This window comes from Sturnira hondurensis, unplaced genomic scaffold (genome assembly GCF_014824575.4).
Source record: "Sturnira hondurensis isolate 20B ecotype Veracruz unplaced genomic scaffold, ASM1482457v3 Scaffold0000396, whole genome shotgun sequence".
In the NCBI taxonomy this organism is placed as follows: Eukaryota; Metazoa; Chordata; class Mammalia; order Chiroptera; family Phyllostomidae; genus Sturnira; species Sturnira hondurensis.
This window is the reverse complement of record NW_028073027.1, coordinates 1,746,763-1,765,667: the sequence shown is the minus strand read 5'-3', so window position 1 is coordinate 1,765,667 and position 18,905 is coordinate 1,746,763. Positions and strand designations below refer to the sequence as shown.

Sequence of the window (18,905 nt, the reverse complement as noted above, 5' to 3'; positions counted from 1 at the left end):
TTTTGTAGGACTCAGTGCATGCCAGACAGGAAGGAGAGGGGACAGACTAAACATAAGAAAACGAGGACAAAGGCAGGAGAAGTGAGAAGGCATGGCCTGTTTGAGAGTGTTGCTGGTTTAAGGGCAGGATGTTGGGGGAAGAGTGGGAGTACGTAAGTCCGGAAAGATAACCTGGAAACTTGAAAATCATGCTGAGAAATTTGAATTCAACCGAGGAGGAGGTGGAGAGATAGCGAAATTTAGGATCAGGGGAGCAGTGTGGTTCAATTTGTGCCTTGGAAGTAGGTGGCTACAGTGAAGGTTTAGAGGTAATGGTGAGGTGGTAAGTTTAGAAAGACTGAGACAGGAAGGTAAGTGTGGCTTCTGTAGAAAGCTTCTCTGAAGAAATAAGAGCCTGGACTATGGCAGGGTAGACAAAGCAAGGGCGAGGTGGATTAAGGACAGAGAAAAGGAGAATGTGGGGAGCCATCAGCTGAGAAAATAGAGGGAAGAATTTGGAACAAAATTGAGGTTTGGGCCCGGCGTGAACCAAAGGGCATGGTGGACTTTGTTGACAGGACTGTCTGGTGTTTTCATCTTCTTTCTCCTTACCTACCTGGATCATTCCCATTAAAGGAGCTGGGAGGGAGGTGGTTCTCTGACCTGAACTTAGGAATCTTGATTGTGGTTATTTCATGCAAAATTCTCTTTCATTGCTAGTTTCACATCATCATGAGGAAGTAAAGAGTGTGTCATTTAATTTCTGTGTGTAATAGCCAAGGCAGAAAGGTAAAATGCTGTGTTTTCAACCAGAATCTGGGGTGAAGTTGAGAGTATTGATTTAAGTTCATGGGATAAAGATTTTTAAACAGGTTTAAAGTTTTGCCTACATGATGTAGGCACTGGATGTCACTTTGTCCCCATGGAAACCTGATTGTCTCACCATCGGCCGTCCCACAGTGGGCTGCACTAGCATCCATGTCCAGTGTTACGTCACCATCAGTTAATGATTCTGTCCTTTGTCTTATTTACACAAATAATAATCTGCCTTAATTACTATAGCTTTATACAAGTCTCACCTGGTAAAGGAAATTATTTTTCCTTGTTCTTCAAAAATGTCTTGAGTATTTTAGCATTTGCTTTTCCAAGTAAATTTTCAAATCAGCTTGCCAAAATCTATAAAAAATTTTGGTGGGATTTAGGTTATAATTCTATTAAATTTACGGACCAAACTTAGGGAGAATTTACATTTTAATGATGTTATTTCCCTACTTTAGAACATGGTATATCTTTCTACTTATTCAGATATACTTTAATGCTCTTCAGTAAAGTTTTATAATTTTCTTTATTAAGATCTTTTACAATTTAAAAAAGATATTCTTAGGTACTTTCCATTTTTATTAATATTATATATGGTTTATTCAAAAATTTATTATAAAAGCTTTTGTGGCTGTTATACAGAAATAAAATAGATTTTTGGTATGTTAATGTTATATATAGCTTACATACTTGCTAAATTTTTAAAATGTTAATTATTTGCTTATTGTCTCAGGTTTCTACATAAAGTTTTCTATAGTTACAGCATGTATCATAATGGCAGAGTGGTTCCTTATATCCATTCTTTTTCTATTATGACTACTGTTTAGGGAGTCTTCAATACAAAGTTGAACAGAAGTGATGATATTGAGAACCATTCTCTTGTTTATAATTTAAAATAATTACTTCTAATGTTTAGCCATTTGTGGGGATTTTTGCAGTCTTTACTCAATGAAGCAAGTTTCTTTCTATTCCTAGTGTTTTAAGGAGTTGCATTTTTACTGTATTTATTCATTCTTCTTTTTCTGCATCCTTGAGGTAAGACTTCTATATTTTTAAAAAGTGGTGAATTACATTAACAGACTTTCTAATGTCCAGCTACTCTCACATCCCTGAGATAAACCCACTATTTGAGGTTGAACTACATGGTTGCCATTTTCTTTGCTCTCCATCCCTTGCTGCATCATTGGTATTCCTTCTTGGTCTATTTTCATTCTTCCTGAAATTTATCTTCTAGAATTTCCTCATTAGGGTCTATGGACATTAAGACCTTTCAGTTCCTGTTCATTTTTAATCTCCTTGTTTCTCTTAGAAATGGAAATTACCGATGGAACTCTGTTCCGCTCTCCTCTATGTTATTGCATTCATCACTATGGTGGTGCTGGACTGAGATCAAGACACCTGGACTCAAGATCCAGTCTTGTTATTCAATTATTTTGTGGCCTTGGATAAATCCCTTCCTATCTCCAGTATTTTCTATTCCCCCACAAAATCAGCTAAATGCTATCTAAGTCTTTTGTAGGTCACACATTCTATGAATAAGAGCAAGCAAAAGGAATAGTTAGACTAGCAGTGTTAGAATACAGAGAGCAGAGGGCCAAAGGACATAAAGGGAGTAATCTGAGAAAAACGGGAAAAGGCAAGGTTACTTCTTATATGCCTTTTTTTGTGTACAACTTTCTGGCAAGAAGCTATGAATACTCTAAGTCCCAGTGACTTATCCATCATTTGTGTATTCATAGGTGTACCTTATGTCTTAGGTACCTTTTAAAATGGGGGCTTCTTACAGAGTTCTCACATCTATAGTTCTCAGATCCTTAGCATTAGTAGGCTGAAATTGATGCTAGAGAGCTAAAACCCAAGGCTTAATTGGAGAAGAGATAGTTTTTTCTGAATTTCATGGAAGGAGTTTCACGTACCCTGTCATTCTAGTTACTCATAAAGTTTAGTGGATAGACCACTGGACTGGGTATCAGAAGTGCTGGGTTCTACTGCACATAGTACTTTGAAAAAGTGCTTAATGAATGGTGATCTTGCGTTAACTTTATTTCTTACATTCTCAGCATTTTAACCTATGAGAGTAAAATAATTCCAGATCACATATAATGTGATCACATTATAAGATCACAAATAATATAATGGCCCTGGCTGGTGTAGCTCAGTGGATTGAGTGTGGGCCTGTGAACCAAAGGATCAAGGTTCGATTCCCAGTCAGGGCACATGCCTGGGTTGCAGGCAAGTTCCCAGCAGGGGACTCACGAGAGGCAACCATACATTGATATTTCTCTCCTTCTCTCCTTCCCTTCCCCTCTAAAGATAAATAAATAAAAATGTAAAAAAATATATAATGAACAGTGATAGCATTGAAAATGCTAAGTTACTCTCCTATATGTTTGAGTCTTTCTTTCCTTTTCCCAGTTATTTGCATCTATATTTATCAGCTCTCCTGGACTATAGGAAGCAGGAGCTGTATGTCTGATTTATACCTGTGTCCTTTAAGGTACCTAGTACAGAGCAGATTCTCAGTGTTTGAAAAGTATGTACAATACTTTTGGAATAAAAGTGTAAAAAAAGTCAGCCAGATGTTGGTGATGAGAGTGGAGAACCACCCCTCCTCACCTACCTCCATTCCTAGGGACCCATTTACTTAGATCCAGCTTTAAAAGAGAAAAATGCTTGCAAAGTTAAGACACAGGTGATCAAATAATTTCAGAACACATCCAACCTTACGATCTTCTGTGCCAACAGTGGACAGAGGTCAGTGGGTACCTTCATACTCTTGCTGGCTTCATATTTGGTTTGAGAGGCATTGTTTCTCAGAGGACTGCATGGAGAGCAAATGATAAAAAGGCAAGTAAATGTAGTAAGAAGTTTATTGAATTTCTAAACATAATAAAGTAGTTGTAGTTCTTTTACAGAAAAAAAGAATGATTTTCATAATTATTCTTACAGAGCATTGGAAAAATATAGTTGAGGAAAAAACAAATAGATGGCACATAGAAACATATTTTAATATAATTTGATACATAAATACAAAAGAATACTCAAATCATTTCCTTAAAACAGGTTTCATTCTCTTATTTTCATAAGGAACCACATGGATTACTTTGGATATGTCAGTGGTGGTTCATGACATAGTAGAGAAATGCAATTTGCTGAGTGAAATTACAAATGGAAACCTACATTTTAGGAATATCATGTCTCTGTCAGTGTCACGTGTGTGAAACAAGGCATAACCCCTATACGTTTTTGGTGTGGTTTCCCCTAAGTCAGGGAATGGTATTCTGACTAGTGGGTGATCATGGTGGAGCTATGACTGCACTTAATGTGAAGTTCTTGCTCTTAGTCGACACACTCAGCGTAGAGAAAACCTCACTCAGCGTAGAGAAAACCTAGCTTTTCCCTGTCTCCCCTTTTTCTAGATCTGTTCAATCGTAAACACCATTTACCATTTACATAAAATCCTCTCTCACAGTCAGCATCATCAGATTGAAACCTGGAGTAGAGTCACGCTCCTTTCCAGTCCATCCTGTTTCCCGGGGGAACACCTCTGTATGCCAATGCCCCCTCTGACATTGCAGAGATTTGGGAACTCTCATCTAGCACTAAAATATGGTTCTCTAGAACAGACAAATTGACTAATGTTCAAATTGGGTAAGGTAAAACAAGACAAAGATCATTACCAGGAAAGGTAGGCATTGTTAGTGAAAAAGCATCATTCTTTCTCCAAGAAGCCAACTGGTTTCATAAAAGGATGACCATGAGAGCAGGGTGAACCAGTAGCCTCTTTTCCCCTCACGCCCAGTTTTTATAGTGGGCTCCTTGGATGAGAAGCAGATGTGACTGCAATAGCATGGAAAGCATCTTCCAGAGCTTGGGCCCTTTTACTTCGGTTGGGTGATACCAGGTAGTGTAGGACATGATTTTGTGATTAAGATGTCAGCAGTTCCTTGGAGAAAGGCTAACTAGAGGTGTCTCACTTTCCCAAAGCAGAGATGTATTCGAGTGAACCTGGAGCCAACTGACTTAGAAGGAAAGAGAGCGACTTGGCAAGTACAATTTGCCAGCTGGTTGAGTCAGACGACACATTGAGAAAGATCTTTTTTGGAAGCACGTCCTCCCTTCAACCCTTTTCCAAATATCGTGCACTGTCTACCTTGTCCTACGTAACTGGACCCTGGCCGATTGCCACACCTGGGCAAGAACCCATCTTTCCGGGCTGTGCTGCTGCTCCCTCAGAAATATCTGTAGTTACAATGTCAGTGACAGAATGAGGAAAACAGAAGCCATTAAGTACCCCGTGCTAGTATTTTTAGGAGTCAAAGTAAAGATGCTCTAAAGATCTGGCAAGGACGTTTGGCACCCTGAGCCTCCAGGCCTCACAGCCAACACATTTTCTTTAGTTTTCACTGATGTTAGCCTGAGAGATAGAAGAAGAAATGTGCTGACATTCTAAACCCACCCATGCTTAGTTTATAAAACATGCAGATGACACATATCCTAATACAGGCCCTAGCTCTATTCTCTTCAACAGTTTTTCCCTAATTGTTCCAATTGCATAAAGCATATATTCCCTTGAAGCAGAGTACGAGAAACCTCAGCAATATGCCGCCATCCAGGAGGATATAAATATAAAGTGGCTGTACCAGCAAGGAACGCTCGGGGAATGTGTTTGTAGCCCATTTCATGGTGTCTCTTGAGGGAGGATATGGGAAATGAGTGACTTTCTTCCACTCGGCAAGGCTCCCTTATCTCAGCACCTACTCCTGTAGACAGTGTGTTTTTGAAGGCCTTACTGCAGGGCTCTGGGGACTGTGTGTACATACATATGGGGGAACAACGTTTGTGTTTCTTAGAATAGGCACTTTCTGAAGGCAGTAAATCTAAAAGTAAAGTTAATAGAGCCTATATTTAGGGCTTATCTTCTCACTTTGCTGATGTGTACGCTGAGCAGAAGATCACAGATTCGAGTCAGTCTTGCAGAGGCCAGAGTCGGCAAATGGCTATATTCAGAGCTGGGGACATCTTGCCAGATCAACTGAAGCTGTTAAAAAGGCAGATTTGGAGAAGGTGCAATCGTTTTTCTCAAAGGTGACGGCACAGAAGGAGAAAAGCCTGCAACAAAACCGTGAAATAAAAGCGCGCATGTGTGGCTCTGAGAAAATGACTATCCTCAGGCTTGGCACCTCCATGTCACGGCTGCTTCATGGCACAGCTTTGCTACGAAGCAAGTTCTTTCCTTCCTTTTTTGTGTGCATCTCATAAGTGCACATATTCTCACCAGAGAGAGAGCCCCAATTCTGTTACACTAATGATAAAGATGAAGTTGAAAAAGCAGAACAAAACAAAGAGCCAGAGTAAATTCTTGCAGAGATGGCATGGGAAACGTCCAATGCTACACTCAGCTGTAAAGTTTTGCATCTGAGCTTACATTTTCATTTAAGGCACGTTACATCACACGATAATCTCATGCATGCTAAGGAATCAGACAAGCCTGTGTCATCTTCAGTTCGATTTGCTATTTGATATGTTTTCTGAAAAAGAAGGAGGGCGTAATTCAGATTCTAGGTAGGGAATACTGACTTCGTTTATATAAGGAAATAATTCTCGGATAATTTTTTCACCAGCTTTCCCAAGAGAATAAGTGGGTAGTAACAGAAAGTAGTTTAAAACTGATTTTGCAACTAGTTCATTATAAACTGTTGGTGACAAGATCTAGTTTCTAGGCATCTAAATCTCTTTCATCAAGGATACGCTTCAGCCAAGTTCGATGGCTGGCACCAACTACATCAGTTTCAAATCGCTGCCTGGTGAGGGAGGTGTAAGGCATTGTAACTCTTTTGGGCAATTTCATATGCTGATGTACTTGATAGTCACATAAAAACTAAGCAGAGGGTACATGGAATTGATGTAAAATGCAGCCACTGCCCACCTATCCAGTCACCTTTTACCACCTGAACGTTAAATTATGAGGTCATTTCTATTGTTGGCATTTCAATGATAAAAAACTATTTTCCTCTCAAAGCCTGTTTGAAGGAATGAAACACATTGGCAGAGGCATCATCACCAGGCTAGGCTATTCTCCTACTCCTGGTTTATTGTTATTACTAAATGACCATCAACTGTACCAAAATAGAAAAAGAAATGAGAAAAAACTGGATTTTTTATACTTTATACATAAGTCTTCCAAGGGGGAGGAAAAAAAAAGAAGGAATGCATCCAAGAAAACCTAGCTCTCCCTACTTTACATTTTCTAAAGCAGTTCAGAGTGGAGTTAAATAATTTCATGAGGAAAGACATTCAGGCCCAATATTTGCTCTCTCTCGCTGAGGAAATGGAGTCGAGAGAGCGACTATTAATCCTACGCCTCAGTGTGAACAAAAGTGGCAACACAATATATCAACAACAGCCTAAAAATAGTTCTTTACCCTTCTCCCAACAGATAAAAATATAAAAAGGGAATCAAGCAGGAGAGAACTACCTTAGTTTCCAACTCCATCTCAAATAGCTTTGGAATATTTTAAGAGATAATTCGATCCATAGAAAATTTAAATAACTTTTCCTTTTTGGCAGCCACAAAAATTGGGTCAGGTCTAGGAATTATTAATTTTCTGGCCTGAAAAACCCTGTGTTTGAAAAGTAAGATTTCTTTTTTGAGGGATCAGCTTTCTTGGAAGATGTTTGTGTGCGCGTGTGGATGAGTGTGGGCGAGTGTGCATGCACACACAAGGGTGTGTGTTTTAAAGACAACACAATTATATTTCCCCTAAATATGGGAGACTGTATTGTGTAGAATGAAGGAAGAACAGTTTTATTAATAATTTTCTTTACGTTATGTAAAGCTAAAGCAGGGTGTGTGGCTCCTTTTATTTATTTGTTTTTATAGGGCTGCTTTTTTGTGTTCACCGTCTCATTGTCCTGCTGTATCCTCTACTAAGGTGTCACAGGTTCTACCCAAGTGAGTCTCTACTCAGGTGTACTCACTTGGGTAATTTTGCAAAGTCCTCAGAATGCTGCTTCTATTAATCCACTCCTGGGTGGGGGGACTCCATCTACTCTCCAAGAACTGTTTTCCAATCCATCAGCCGCAACATTTATCAGACCTCACAGAAATTGAGGCGCCTCTCCAGACTCTGACTGCTGCCACCTCAGCCAAGGTGACTGACTATTCTTCTGGCTGGGCTGGTCCCTCCTGCATTTCCCAGGTGTGAAGATCGGACAGAGGTGAGAGGCTGCTTGGCATTCAGCGTGGCCCTTACTAATCCCTGGGAATCAGCAGATAGATGATGAGACCGGCTTGATGGATGATAAACTCTAGGGAGGAAAAATGCCTAGAAAGCATGTTAGAGAAGATCATTTTAAAGGTTTCCTGCAGTAGATTTAACTCAGATGAAGAAAGAATTATTTTCAACCAGAGTCACAGATTTTAACCAAAAGCCAAACAACTAGTAGAGAGAAATGGGATGAAATAAAAAGCCAAGAGCACACACCAAAAGGCAGAGCTTCCTGAGGGATGCAGGTCAAGAGAAAGAATGGCCAGCGGTTGATTTCCTGTGTAGAGCAGCTTCTAGAGCAACACAGAGGCTTCCCAGTAAGTGTCCTGGAAACGCACAGTACCACTAAAGTCCTGGGATAGGTACAAATCATAAAGCTACAACAGCCTAGGGAGCCCAGTCTATCCAATGGCAAAGGCCAAATCTCAGAATGGTAATCAGTCCCATAGTATTTGTTCATGGGCATTCAAAGGTCATGGGTTGTTTGGCTGGTTGGGAAATGCCTGACGCAGTAACACACACTTGGTGGGCCTCAGATCAATGTGAACGGAGAGAGACAGTAATATGCATTGTTTACCTACAGCAGTTTCTCCCTCCGTGGGGCTTATACTGCAGTCCACAGGAGAGACAATTGTCCTAAAGATAAAGTCACCTGTGCACTCCACTGAATCGTAAATGATAGGAACTCCGTTGATATTCTGAACCTCACAGTTCCAGAGTTTTTCAGTTACTGTAAAGTAAACCAACCGTCTCTGGGGAAATTTGCTGCAGTGTGCCTCGCTGCTGCACTCGTTTGCTCCTCACGGTGGCCCTTCCTCACTGACTCCCTCACAGCATGGATCAGACAGAATACTTAGTCCTTTCCCACAAGTTGTCACATGGCGCATGCCAGCTCTGTGGTCTCTGACAGTGCACATGTGGGTTTGCCCCCTGACAGCTAAATGGCCTATGTGATTTCCTCGGATGCCATAGAATGGGGGGTACTTCGGTCTGTGAGAAGCGTACATTGTGCTCTTGTATTCTGTGCGGAGAGTGGCCACAGAAGAGACTGCTGGACTTGCAAGACTGAGTGCATCCCCAAATATGCCACGTACCAGCTGTATCACTCTTGGCAAGTCACTTAACAATTCTGAGCCTCAGCTTTTTCTTCTAGGATTCAGCTATGAATAACCGTCCTCCGAGGGCTGCTTTATGTGCGAAAGAAGTTTGTAAGCTCTCTTAGGAATTACTGTTTTAGACCTCAGAAAGCCACCCCCAGGTCCTGCCCAGGAGACTGATGATACGTTCTGTCGATAGGGCTCTCTGATTCGAGACTGGGCTGGAAGAAGCTGCAAGCCTTGTCCTCCCAGAGGCCAGACAGTACTGTGGAAACTAAATAGTCATCCAGAGCAGTAAGGAAAGAATCTATGCCTTTCTACATAAAACCATAACATATTATGTCTTCTTTCTCCAAGTATGATTTCCTTTTGCACAACCCGAAGTAATGGGTTTTAACAGAACCACTGTCTTTTGCGTTTGACTTTTGCCCTGTAAGAAATAGAGATCACACACTGACATTCCCAATATTTTAAGATCACTATTGGCAGACCAGATAACCAGATGCATGGTTCCTGGGATAGTTACTGGGGAAAGGCATGTAGCTATAAAGCAACTGACAGAACCATTTGTCATTCAAATAAAGAAGGAAAGAAAACAACAAAAAACTCATAAATGCTAAACGTGACCTTCATAAGAGCTTTCACTAGTTTTAAGAGTTTTTAAAGAAGATTTTTATAATTTTCAGCTAAAATTCAAAGATGTTATTTTAAAAGCAACATGCTGCCAAAAGCAAAAGATTCATTTTAAGTAAAAATGGAGGGATGAAGCAACATTTAATTTTGTACTAAAGATGAGTTTTGTGTGGCACCAAGGAGAACATCAGCCACAAAGGTAGGTGCTGTGATGGTGGGGCGAGGGGAGAACTCAGAACAAAGTGTGACAGTGGAATTGGAAGACCTTAAGAAGCGATGAGCTCATTGGTGCGGGTGATGCTCGTGCAGAGTCTGTGTTATCGCTTAGCCATTAATCTGTAAGGGAATTTCAACACAGTGGAATAGGTGACTGCGGGTCCTTTCTAATTGTAGACCTAGAAGCAACAGGAAAACAGAGGTGCCTTGCTCATTCTCTCGTGGGAGATCAAAAGACAAAGTGTGTTGGCTGCAAGACTAAAGTATGTGGCTATGAGCCACTCAGACTGTACAGTGAGAATGTTATAAAATAAGGCTTCCTTTTCATACTGTATGTGTTGCATTACATTTTGGCCATCCCATTTTTTCCAATTATGAAGAAATGAAAAAAGCAAATAAAAATTGACTTAGGCTTCCTCTATGCCTTTTCCTTCCCACCTGCCTATCTGGAAGCTCTTCCTTCTGGTAAGGAAGTTCCAGAATCTGTGGTACTTAAAGGTACTTAAAGTAGAGGGTCTTGTCTAAGTGCAGCCTCTGCTGTCCTGCTGTTTCCGGTGCCCTGGCTAGTCTCCCCTCAATTCTAAATCAGTCAATGCGTCAATTCAAGATTTCGTACCAGATTTTACTACTTCATGAAGCTTTAGTGATACCACTGGGAAGAATTACTCTTCGTCACCCTGCAGTCCTTCCTGTGGAGAACCAGTGGAACCTGCTGATCTTACTGCAGTTGGCCTGAATCAAAGTTATTAGGGGCTGATTCTCTTACAGTGATAATTAAAGAAATGAGTACGGTTTAAGATGTTAGAAAGACAAATGTAAAGAGAAGATATGGATCTCTAAGGCTAGTTCCTAACTGATCATGTAGGAAAGCTGTTCACTTGGTCTAAGTTGCAACATCTCTGCATATAAGCATTTGAACAGAGAAGAATGAGAATGGCTCTCAAAACGAACCAGCCAGTAAATGTTTATGTTGGCTCTATAAAGAGTCCAGGAAAAAAGGGTTGAGGAGACTTGATGAACATTTACCAGAAGTGGGAGTGCCATGCGTGGCATATGTATTAACTCACTTCTTGTTTTCAGAATGACTTTGATGTTGGCAACATCAAAACCAGTACGAGCCATAAAGTTGTGTGCACATCTGTCCTCATCTAGCAGTCTCTCTCCTGGGTTCGAGTCCCTGAGGGAAATTTCCACATTTAATATCAATTTCCTTTGGGTGATTCAAATGCAATTTATTTTCAACCCTGAAAAAATATTTTAACCTAGCTTGAACCAAAGCTATTGCTATGTTTCACTGAATAGATTGAAATAATATTAGAAAACATTTTGGGGTCCAACAGTTCAGAGAAAAAGCAGAAAGTTAATTTGCCTTGACATCCTGTCAATAAATGAGGGAAAATTGAAAGAATTATTGCTGTCTGACTGAGAGGCAAATATTTAGACATTAGACTTGCTTTGCTCAGCTCTAAAGCCAGTTCTATTAGAGTTGTTAGAGACTTCTGTATGCTAATCAGAAACAAAGAGCAGTAACATCAAGGGGGAAATGTCACTGAGTTTCATAAAAATGCATCTTCCACACAACTTTCCCCCAAATCAGCCACTCGCATGCTGGATAACTAAAATAAAGTCACAACTTTTTGGAACAAGAGCCAGGAAAATAAAATAGAGAAAAGAATAAGTGTCTGTCCTTTCAGTATTGAAGGGAAAATATGCCATTTTGTATTTAATTTTCTGCTTGCAACTAAAAAGAGAAAAGAGGTACAAATCCACCACAGTGTGGTTATTAGGCATGACACGGAAAAGAGATTCGAACGGAAGAGCAAAAAACCACCACTTGCGCTCACCAGGTAAGTGCATTGGAAAGAGATAAATCACTGTATGAACAGAAACATCTCTAACTGGCAGAGATGCTTAGGGTGTAGTGTAGTTTATCTAAAAATGTGTCAGAATATGCATCATCATCTCTCAGAGGAGGCGAGCTATGCCCCACTCTGCGAGGGGACAAGAGTTCAGGTATTACCAATTCCTAGTGTAGTTGTGGCCAGGCACAGGACCCAGAAGCAGCGTCATTTCACTTTTTTTTTGATAGAGGAAAAATAGATTGTTAGCCATAGAGCCTTTTAAATATCTCCTTAACTTGGAAATATATATATTTCATCTCCTTAAACAACAGTGATTGCTGCTCCCAAAAGCTCTTATGAAAATTCTCAGTCACACAACACAAGAACCGTGTCACCATAGTTTTAGCTGTAGACTGCCTCTCCTCTAAAATTCCCCCTTCTGCTCCTGAATCCCACTCCTCCTGAATACAGGTTAACAAAGAAACAAACAAAAACTACTCTGCCTATATATCAAAATGAAATACTCACTGGGACTTTTCATCAAATCCTGGCAATTTCATTTCTGTATTGACTTAAGTATGATATATTGTTATTATGTTTTACTGTCCACCTATGTGATTCTGTTCCAAAAGGAAAATCAGTGTCAACCTTGTGAAAACGTGTAGAAGATGAAAGTGAGGATAAAGAGCAAAAATGGAGACACAGTCCTAGAAATATAAGCTTTTTCCCAACAAACAAACAAAAGGACACAGAGGGCACATGCATATTTTATCAGTATTAGCCAGAGTTCAAAAGAATCTCAGACTGAAGTTTTAACAAAGTACTTCAGTGAGAGACCCAGACTTGTTCTTAGGTTGCTTTTATAAAATATTAAGATTTAATATCACTGTCATGGGCAAAATGCTGATATGTATAAAAATTCCAGATAGACAATAGTTTTTCCTTGCCATAATAAAAATTACCAAGTTTCAGTGGGGTAAAAATAACATGCCACCACTAAAAAATATCATTGTTTTGTTAGTCAGAAATGCTTTGGATTAAAAAAAACCCTGAAAACCTGAGTCTCAGAAAGATCACTTTTTATTTAGCTGAGAAAACGAGGGCAATCATAAATGAATTTACCAAGAACTCTATGATGTGAATCCCTGATGAACTCTCATTAAAATAAAACCTAAAGACTCTATAATCTCATCTCATTTTAGAAATAAACACAATCTGGGAAATATACTCTAGAAAGAAAGGGTTTATGGATGCCACATGTATTTTGTGGGAGCCTTCTTCCCTTATTATGATCATAACACCATGAGGACCATAATGCATTGGTTTGTTTATGAAAGCTGAAGCAGAATGGCATTAATAGGTATGATGAAAAGGAGGGAATAAAGAAAGCAAGAAAGAAGGGAGGAGAAAAGAGGAGGGAGAAAAAGAGGAAGGGAGAGAGATTTAGAATTCTCACCAAGTTGCATAGCTTTAACTGGATAATCTTTTAAAGGTTCGAAATTGTATGCTAACGAAACAACAGCCTCATAAGAAAAAATCCAGTGTAGTTATCTGTTGAGTAGATAACTTGACCTCAAATGTTCATGGTTGCCCTGTAATAACTCAGAACTAGGATTCTAAACTTGTTCTGTCCACTATTAAATTAAAACAACAACAACACACAAACCAAAAAACTATGGCAATTTTAAAAAGTAGATATGCTGAATGGCTGTTATAGGTTCAAGGTGAAGTCCTGTCTCCATTATCTGACTAAAACCAGAGGAAGACCAAACAATCACTAACAACATCCAATATATCACCCTGTGGCCACTAAGAATGTGTCCTCAACTTTAAGAATCCATAAGGTACTTCTAAGACATAATGGAGAAAAGAGATACTATTAGAATGGCTTAAGATGAAGTGTTCAGACCTCCCTGGGTTTTGCTGGTGTATCTTGGAGCTTTGGGGATTAGTGTTTAGGCTCTAGACGCTTCAGTGCAGAACTCCAGTGCGGAGAGTCTTTGACAATAAGGCACACATGTGTGTTGCTCTCTGATTGTCTCCCACAAAAGTGCACCAAAAGAGCAATCTCAGGAGAGGGACTCGAGGAACATTTCACAGAGGTATATCTTTTTCAGTCTCCTGGTTTTCCACAGATGGCTAAAGCAGGGTATGGAACATGCTGTCATATTTCGTAACACACATGTACTGTAGCTTGAGGCAACAGATGGACAATCACTTGTTTAAACTACAAATGTGAAATCCTAAGGTAGTATAGCAATATTTCTAGAAATGTATATGAAGAAAAAGCCTTTCCAAGCCAAGAGGAATGGTGAGAGGCTGTGAGGTTACATCAGTTCTTCCCTGATCTCCCTAGCAGCTGCCAGAATTTCCCCAACACCCTTCAAATCTTGATAATGGGGGCATCAAGGGGCAGCTGACACAGATTTGACAAGAGACACCCAAACTGTATCAAATAGAAATAACACTGTTATTCCTGGCTGGTTCACATTAATAGGATTTTTACTAACTAGGAAAACTGTGAAAAGATGTGTTTTCAGAGTCCCTTCTCTACTCCATAAAACCCTCTATGATATCCCCACAGAAGTGTTCTCTTTCTTCCTCTGAACCCAGATAAAAATACTTGTCTAAATGTAGAGTTTTATGGACTTTAAACATCACCACAAGCATCTCTAAAGGATCTTTCATAGAGAGAAAACAACTACAGTGTTAGGAATTCCACTACAGCAATCAGCACATACCCAATGAGGGAATTTTGATCAGGGAATTTGCTCCTACAGAAATAATTTGTCAACAACAAGAAAAAGAACCCACATGTTTGAGCTGCAGAGATTTCCAGCATCTCAAAGCCCTTGACGCCTTATGCTGGAACACGGGACTTATTTTTAAATTTTGAAGGCAATTTTGTTTGCACATTAGACTCCACATTGAGCCAGCATGAGCTGGGGGTCCAGGCAGTGACGAACTCTGACACAAATGATCAGCAGAGCCCATGGCACAGTGGGTTATTTTCCCTTTTCCATGTCTCTTATGTTACACAGAATTACCAAGTATTTGTGTTCTTGACAATTTTTAAAACCAGTATATTTTTACTAACTTTCTGTAATAGACTGTATGATTTTTTCCATTATTTATAAATTTAAATGTCATCAATTAAGACAATATATCAAAAGATAATAGAATAATAAATCATTAAGGTAATATGATCTTTAAATCTCTGTTATAGACAACATTTCATGTAACTAAAACAGAAAAGAGTGATTTGGCATTGTTTAAGCCAAATGACTAATAGAAAAGACAAGAAAGCAATATAAATCATATATTTAAGAAATCCTGGAATAAAATATTGTAGGATCCTTTCCTTATTATACCTTGTGAAAGAAAAAAATCTAAATCTAAATATTTCTGCATATGTATGTGTGCACATTCATTATTATATAAAAGTATAGTAAGTCTATATTTAAAAAGATTTACTTTAAAAATCTTTGGTAAAGATACTCTGAGGTTGTGATAAAAATGCACTATAAAGATTGTAAGCAAGTAGTATTCTGGCAGTGCCACAGTGATGGGCCTGTGACGGTACTTTCTTATAACTTGCTTTTTTTTGGCTTGTAAACATTCAGTTACATGAGGACTTAAATGTAACAAACAAGTAGAATGTTATTGCATTTCATAGTATAAATATTTCATAAATTTTTCCTTTTTCAGCAAAATTTATAATAATATGACTGCTATTCAAGAGGTAAAATTCACCTCTTGATAAATTGGGCTCTTTGCTTCTGGCTTAAAAACAGTTTTTCCCAAGCATTTCATACAAAATAAAGTTACTGAAGCAATTCCTACAGATTATATTCTCTCCCCAACTGTCTCACAGTCAGTGCTTTCTGAGGTGATCAGCATGGTCTGGCTTTTGATTTAGAAGACAGAAATTCAGGGACACAGTCGCCCTTGTACCCTATAATCCACATGCTGCCCGAAGTGAATCTCATTGTGTTTCACATTATGAGAAACTTAAGATGGAAGATAAGAATACTAAGGTAAGAAAAGGACAGTGGTTAAAAAAAAAAACAACACTTTCAAAACTACAACTTTGCTGATTCTAAAATGATACTGTTTCGTGACCAAAGCAAATGAGCCACAAATTAACTTACATGAGCAATAGTGACCATAGACTTGAGAATTCCTTATTGAAAAAATAGAACCATTTTTATGATTATTTTTACTAAAGTAAAATAAATTTCATTGGAATTCCTGAGGCAAGGGTTACAATTCAAAACATGCCCAAATATTTTTTTCATTGCTGTTATGGGTGTTAAAATTTTTTTAAAAAATTAGTCTAAAAATCTGACTATCATTTTATAATGATGAAAAATATATTTGTGGAACCAAGGAAGGGTATGCAGGGGAATGTAACTATATTTGTTATATTTGATTTTTTAAACTAGGTGTTATATAGATAGGAATTCATTATATTATTATTTATACTTTTGTGCACATTTAAAATATTTCATAATTTAAAAGCATATATGTGTGGAACATTTAAAGAAAGGTTTAAGAAATCTCAATCCAAAATACTTAGTTTAAAAAAAAAACACCCTTATTAAGGTAGGTGTCTCTCCTTAAAAGAAAGATATTAGAACCTAATGAATTATGGTTCTGCAGTTGGCAAAGATTCATTTCACTGCCCAATGGAGTTTGAATAAAGATTCCAGGCAGAAACTCTGTATATTTTAAACTCAGAAAAGGGACTTTTTCCTGTAATTGTCTTTGAAAGTGTGGCATAAATGTCACATCAATGACATGACAATATCTCCTATAATATGTATTTTGAGTTGCAGAAAGAGTAAGAGAATAATGAAACTGTGGTTTCACAATCTTTTCAAGTTTTTCTGTCTTTTTAAAGTAAGCTAAACAAAATGCTACAGTTATTTTTTTATGTGCCCTGATTTGCAATTATCAGGAGAAAAAGACCTGGGCCAGGGGGCAGGGGAATTCACTGCTCTTTAAAGCTATCTTTCACTAGAGAAAAAGTCAGTTTTGGTACTCATGTTTGAATATTAGAAAAAAATCAATACTTCTGATATGAAAAAAACCCTGGGCAACGCAGAGCAATTTTGTGTTCTACAGACAACCAAGTTTGCACTGTGTCCAGCAGCATGGAAAAGGGAAGTCTTAAGGTAATATCGTGGGCTAATAATGGGCTTTTCAAGCATAACCCCTCAATGCTTTCTCAGCACATCCCACCTGCAATTTCTTAAAAAATATTGAAGTTTGGATCTCTCTCACTAACATCTGTTTTCAAAATGAACCCTTTTCTACTGGTCACTATAGCTTTTGAATTCGGGTGGTTACAAATTTGGAATTGTTTTAAACTGTGTAATTTACAGCTTAAATTCTTTATAGCCTAACATATAAATTGTGCATTTTTCCCAAGGAACATGACCAGTTTAGAACCACAGAAAGACATGCCTTTTAATACACAAGGAAGAATGGCTACCCTTTGTGATCACAGGCAACGTGGACCTGATAGGAAGGAGGGACGTCAGGCCGAAAAGTACCTGTGAACTGGCGGATTCACTCAGGAAAATCTGCGTGACAGCAAATACCACACTAAACAAGCCATTCAACCAGATGAAAAGTGAGACAAACAGGGCTTAAAAGTTACGGGAATGCAGAAGTGAATGGGATGGAGCATAATCCGTGCAAAAATGTGGAAGTCCTTGGGAACAAAGGCCCATCAGCGTCCTACATAATTGAATGTGAAATGTGCAGTTGGTTAAGAACTTAAAGAGAAATCTCATAATCTATGTGTTTCTACAGAAAGGTTACTACTACATGAAGAATAGAGAGTATTCCATAGCTTGATTGCCTTTCTTCTATTTTTCTATTGCTTTTCTTCTTCTTTTGTGTGTGTGTTTCATTCTTCTTGGCGCCATCCACTAACCAGCGGAACGGGCCACTGACCTCAAAGGTCAGTGCTAGCCTTGGCGGTCAACACTCTGATGCGGGCGGAGTTGCAGGTCTTGCAGAGGATGTGCCCATCCAAAGGGTAGCAGCCTTGGTTGTCGCCTTCAGACAGGAGACCACCACAATCCTAGAAAAATAAAGACAGATGGATAGGATGTAAGTGAAAATAGAAACTACATATGTAAAGATTAAATTCTTTAGCTTTCCATTCAAAAGCTCCAAAATGTGGCCACTTACCTTCCTACTTCATACATCATCAGGTCCCTCCAATCCATCCCCAGTGTATAATATAGTAAGTGTTGAATAAAACTGAATTAGATATTAAAGACATACATTTTTATAAAAGGTAAAAAATAACCCTCCTAAGGTCACTTGGTAGGAAATACATGTCTAGGAAGAGAACAACCCACACCCTGAGGATCTCAAATGGTAGTTTTATTGTCTAACCCACATAATAATAGCAAAAACAACAAAAAAATAAAACAGATCCCTAACCATTAATTCACTGTTACCCTTTATCATCAGTGCAGGGACGAAATCTCTCGGCCATTTCTGGACAGAGGCAAAGCCGAAGAATGACTCCTGCGAAGCAGAAGGGCCACCAGTGGGCCCTGCATACTTAGTCCAATTGTAGCAAAAATAAAACCCTAAGGATTGTGGGGAAGAACGGTTTGTTGTGCTGTCCAAAGGAGATATGAAGGTGCAGAGGGATGAGTGCTGGGCTGGGAGGCAGCCCCCTTCGTGCTGACACTGCTGTGTCCCTGCAGGTAAGGCCAGTTGCCACTCTGAAAATAACTCCTGCATTTCCTACCTTACCAAGCTGTTGGGAGGATCAAAGAGGACAACGGATGTGAAACGTACTTTGAAAAAAATGTGAAGAGGACGTAACTGTAAGTAATTATATTATTGTTGGTAGCACCTCTGTGAGTTCATTTTGGAAAGTATTAAATAATTCAATGTTGGTCCTTACGTTCAGAGAGAACAAGTTTCTTTAGGAAAAAAGGTAGTGCTTCCTTCAAGGGTGTGTGCCCTTGCTAATTCCAGTAGACACTCCTTTAAAAGGCTGCGATTGCTGCATACCT

The 18,905-nt window shown here is 38.9% G+C and overlaps 1 protein-coding gene across 4 annotated transcripts in view; it reads right to left on the bottom strand.

Moving 5' to 3' along the window:
- Positions 1–4,053: 4,053 nt before the first annotated feature.
- The window catches only part of LPP (LIM domain containing preferred translocation partner in lipoma), a 631,519-nt gene continuing 616,667 nt past the window's right edge, over positions 4,054–18,905 (bottom strand). For 2 of the 4 annotated variants that reach the window (XM_037038015.1, XM_037038086.1), the window contains one exon: positions 4,054–17,950. In XM_037038015.1, coding sequence (XP_036893910.1) covers positions 17,822–17,950 — 129 coding nt within the window. In that variant the 3' untranslated portion in view covers positions 4,054–17,821. The remainder of the gene's footprint in view (positions 17,951–18,905) is intronic. The other 2 variants (XM_037037971.1, XM_037037916.1) reach the window with 1 other exon arrangement.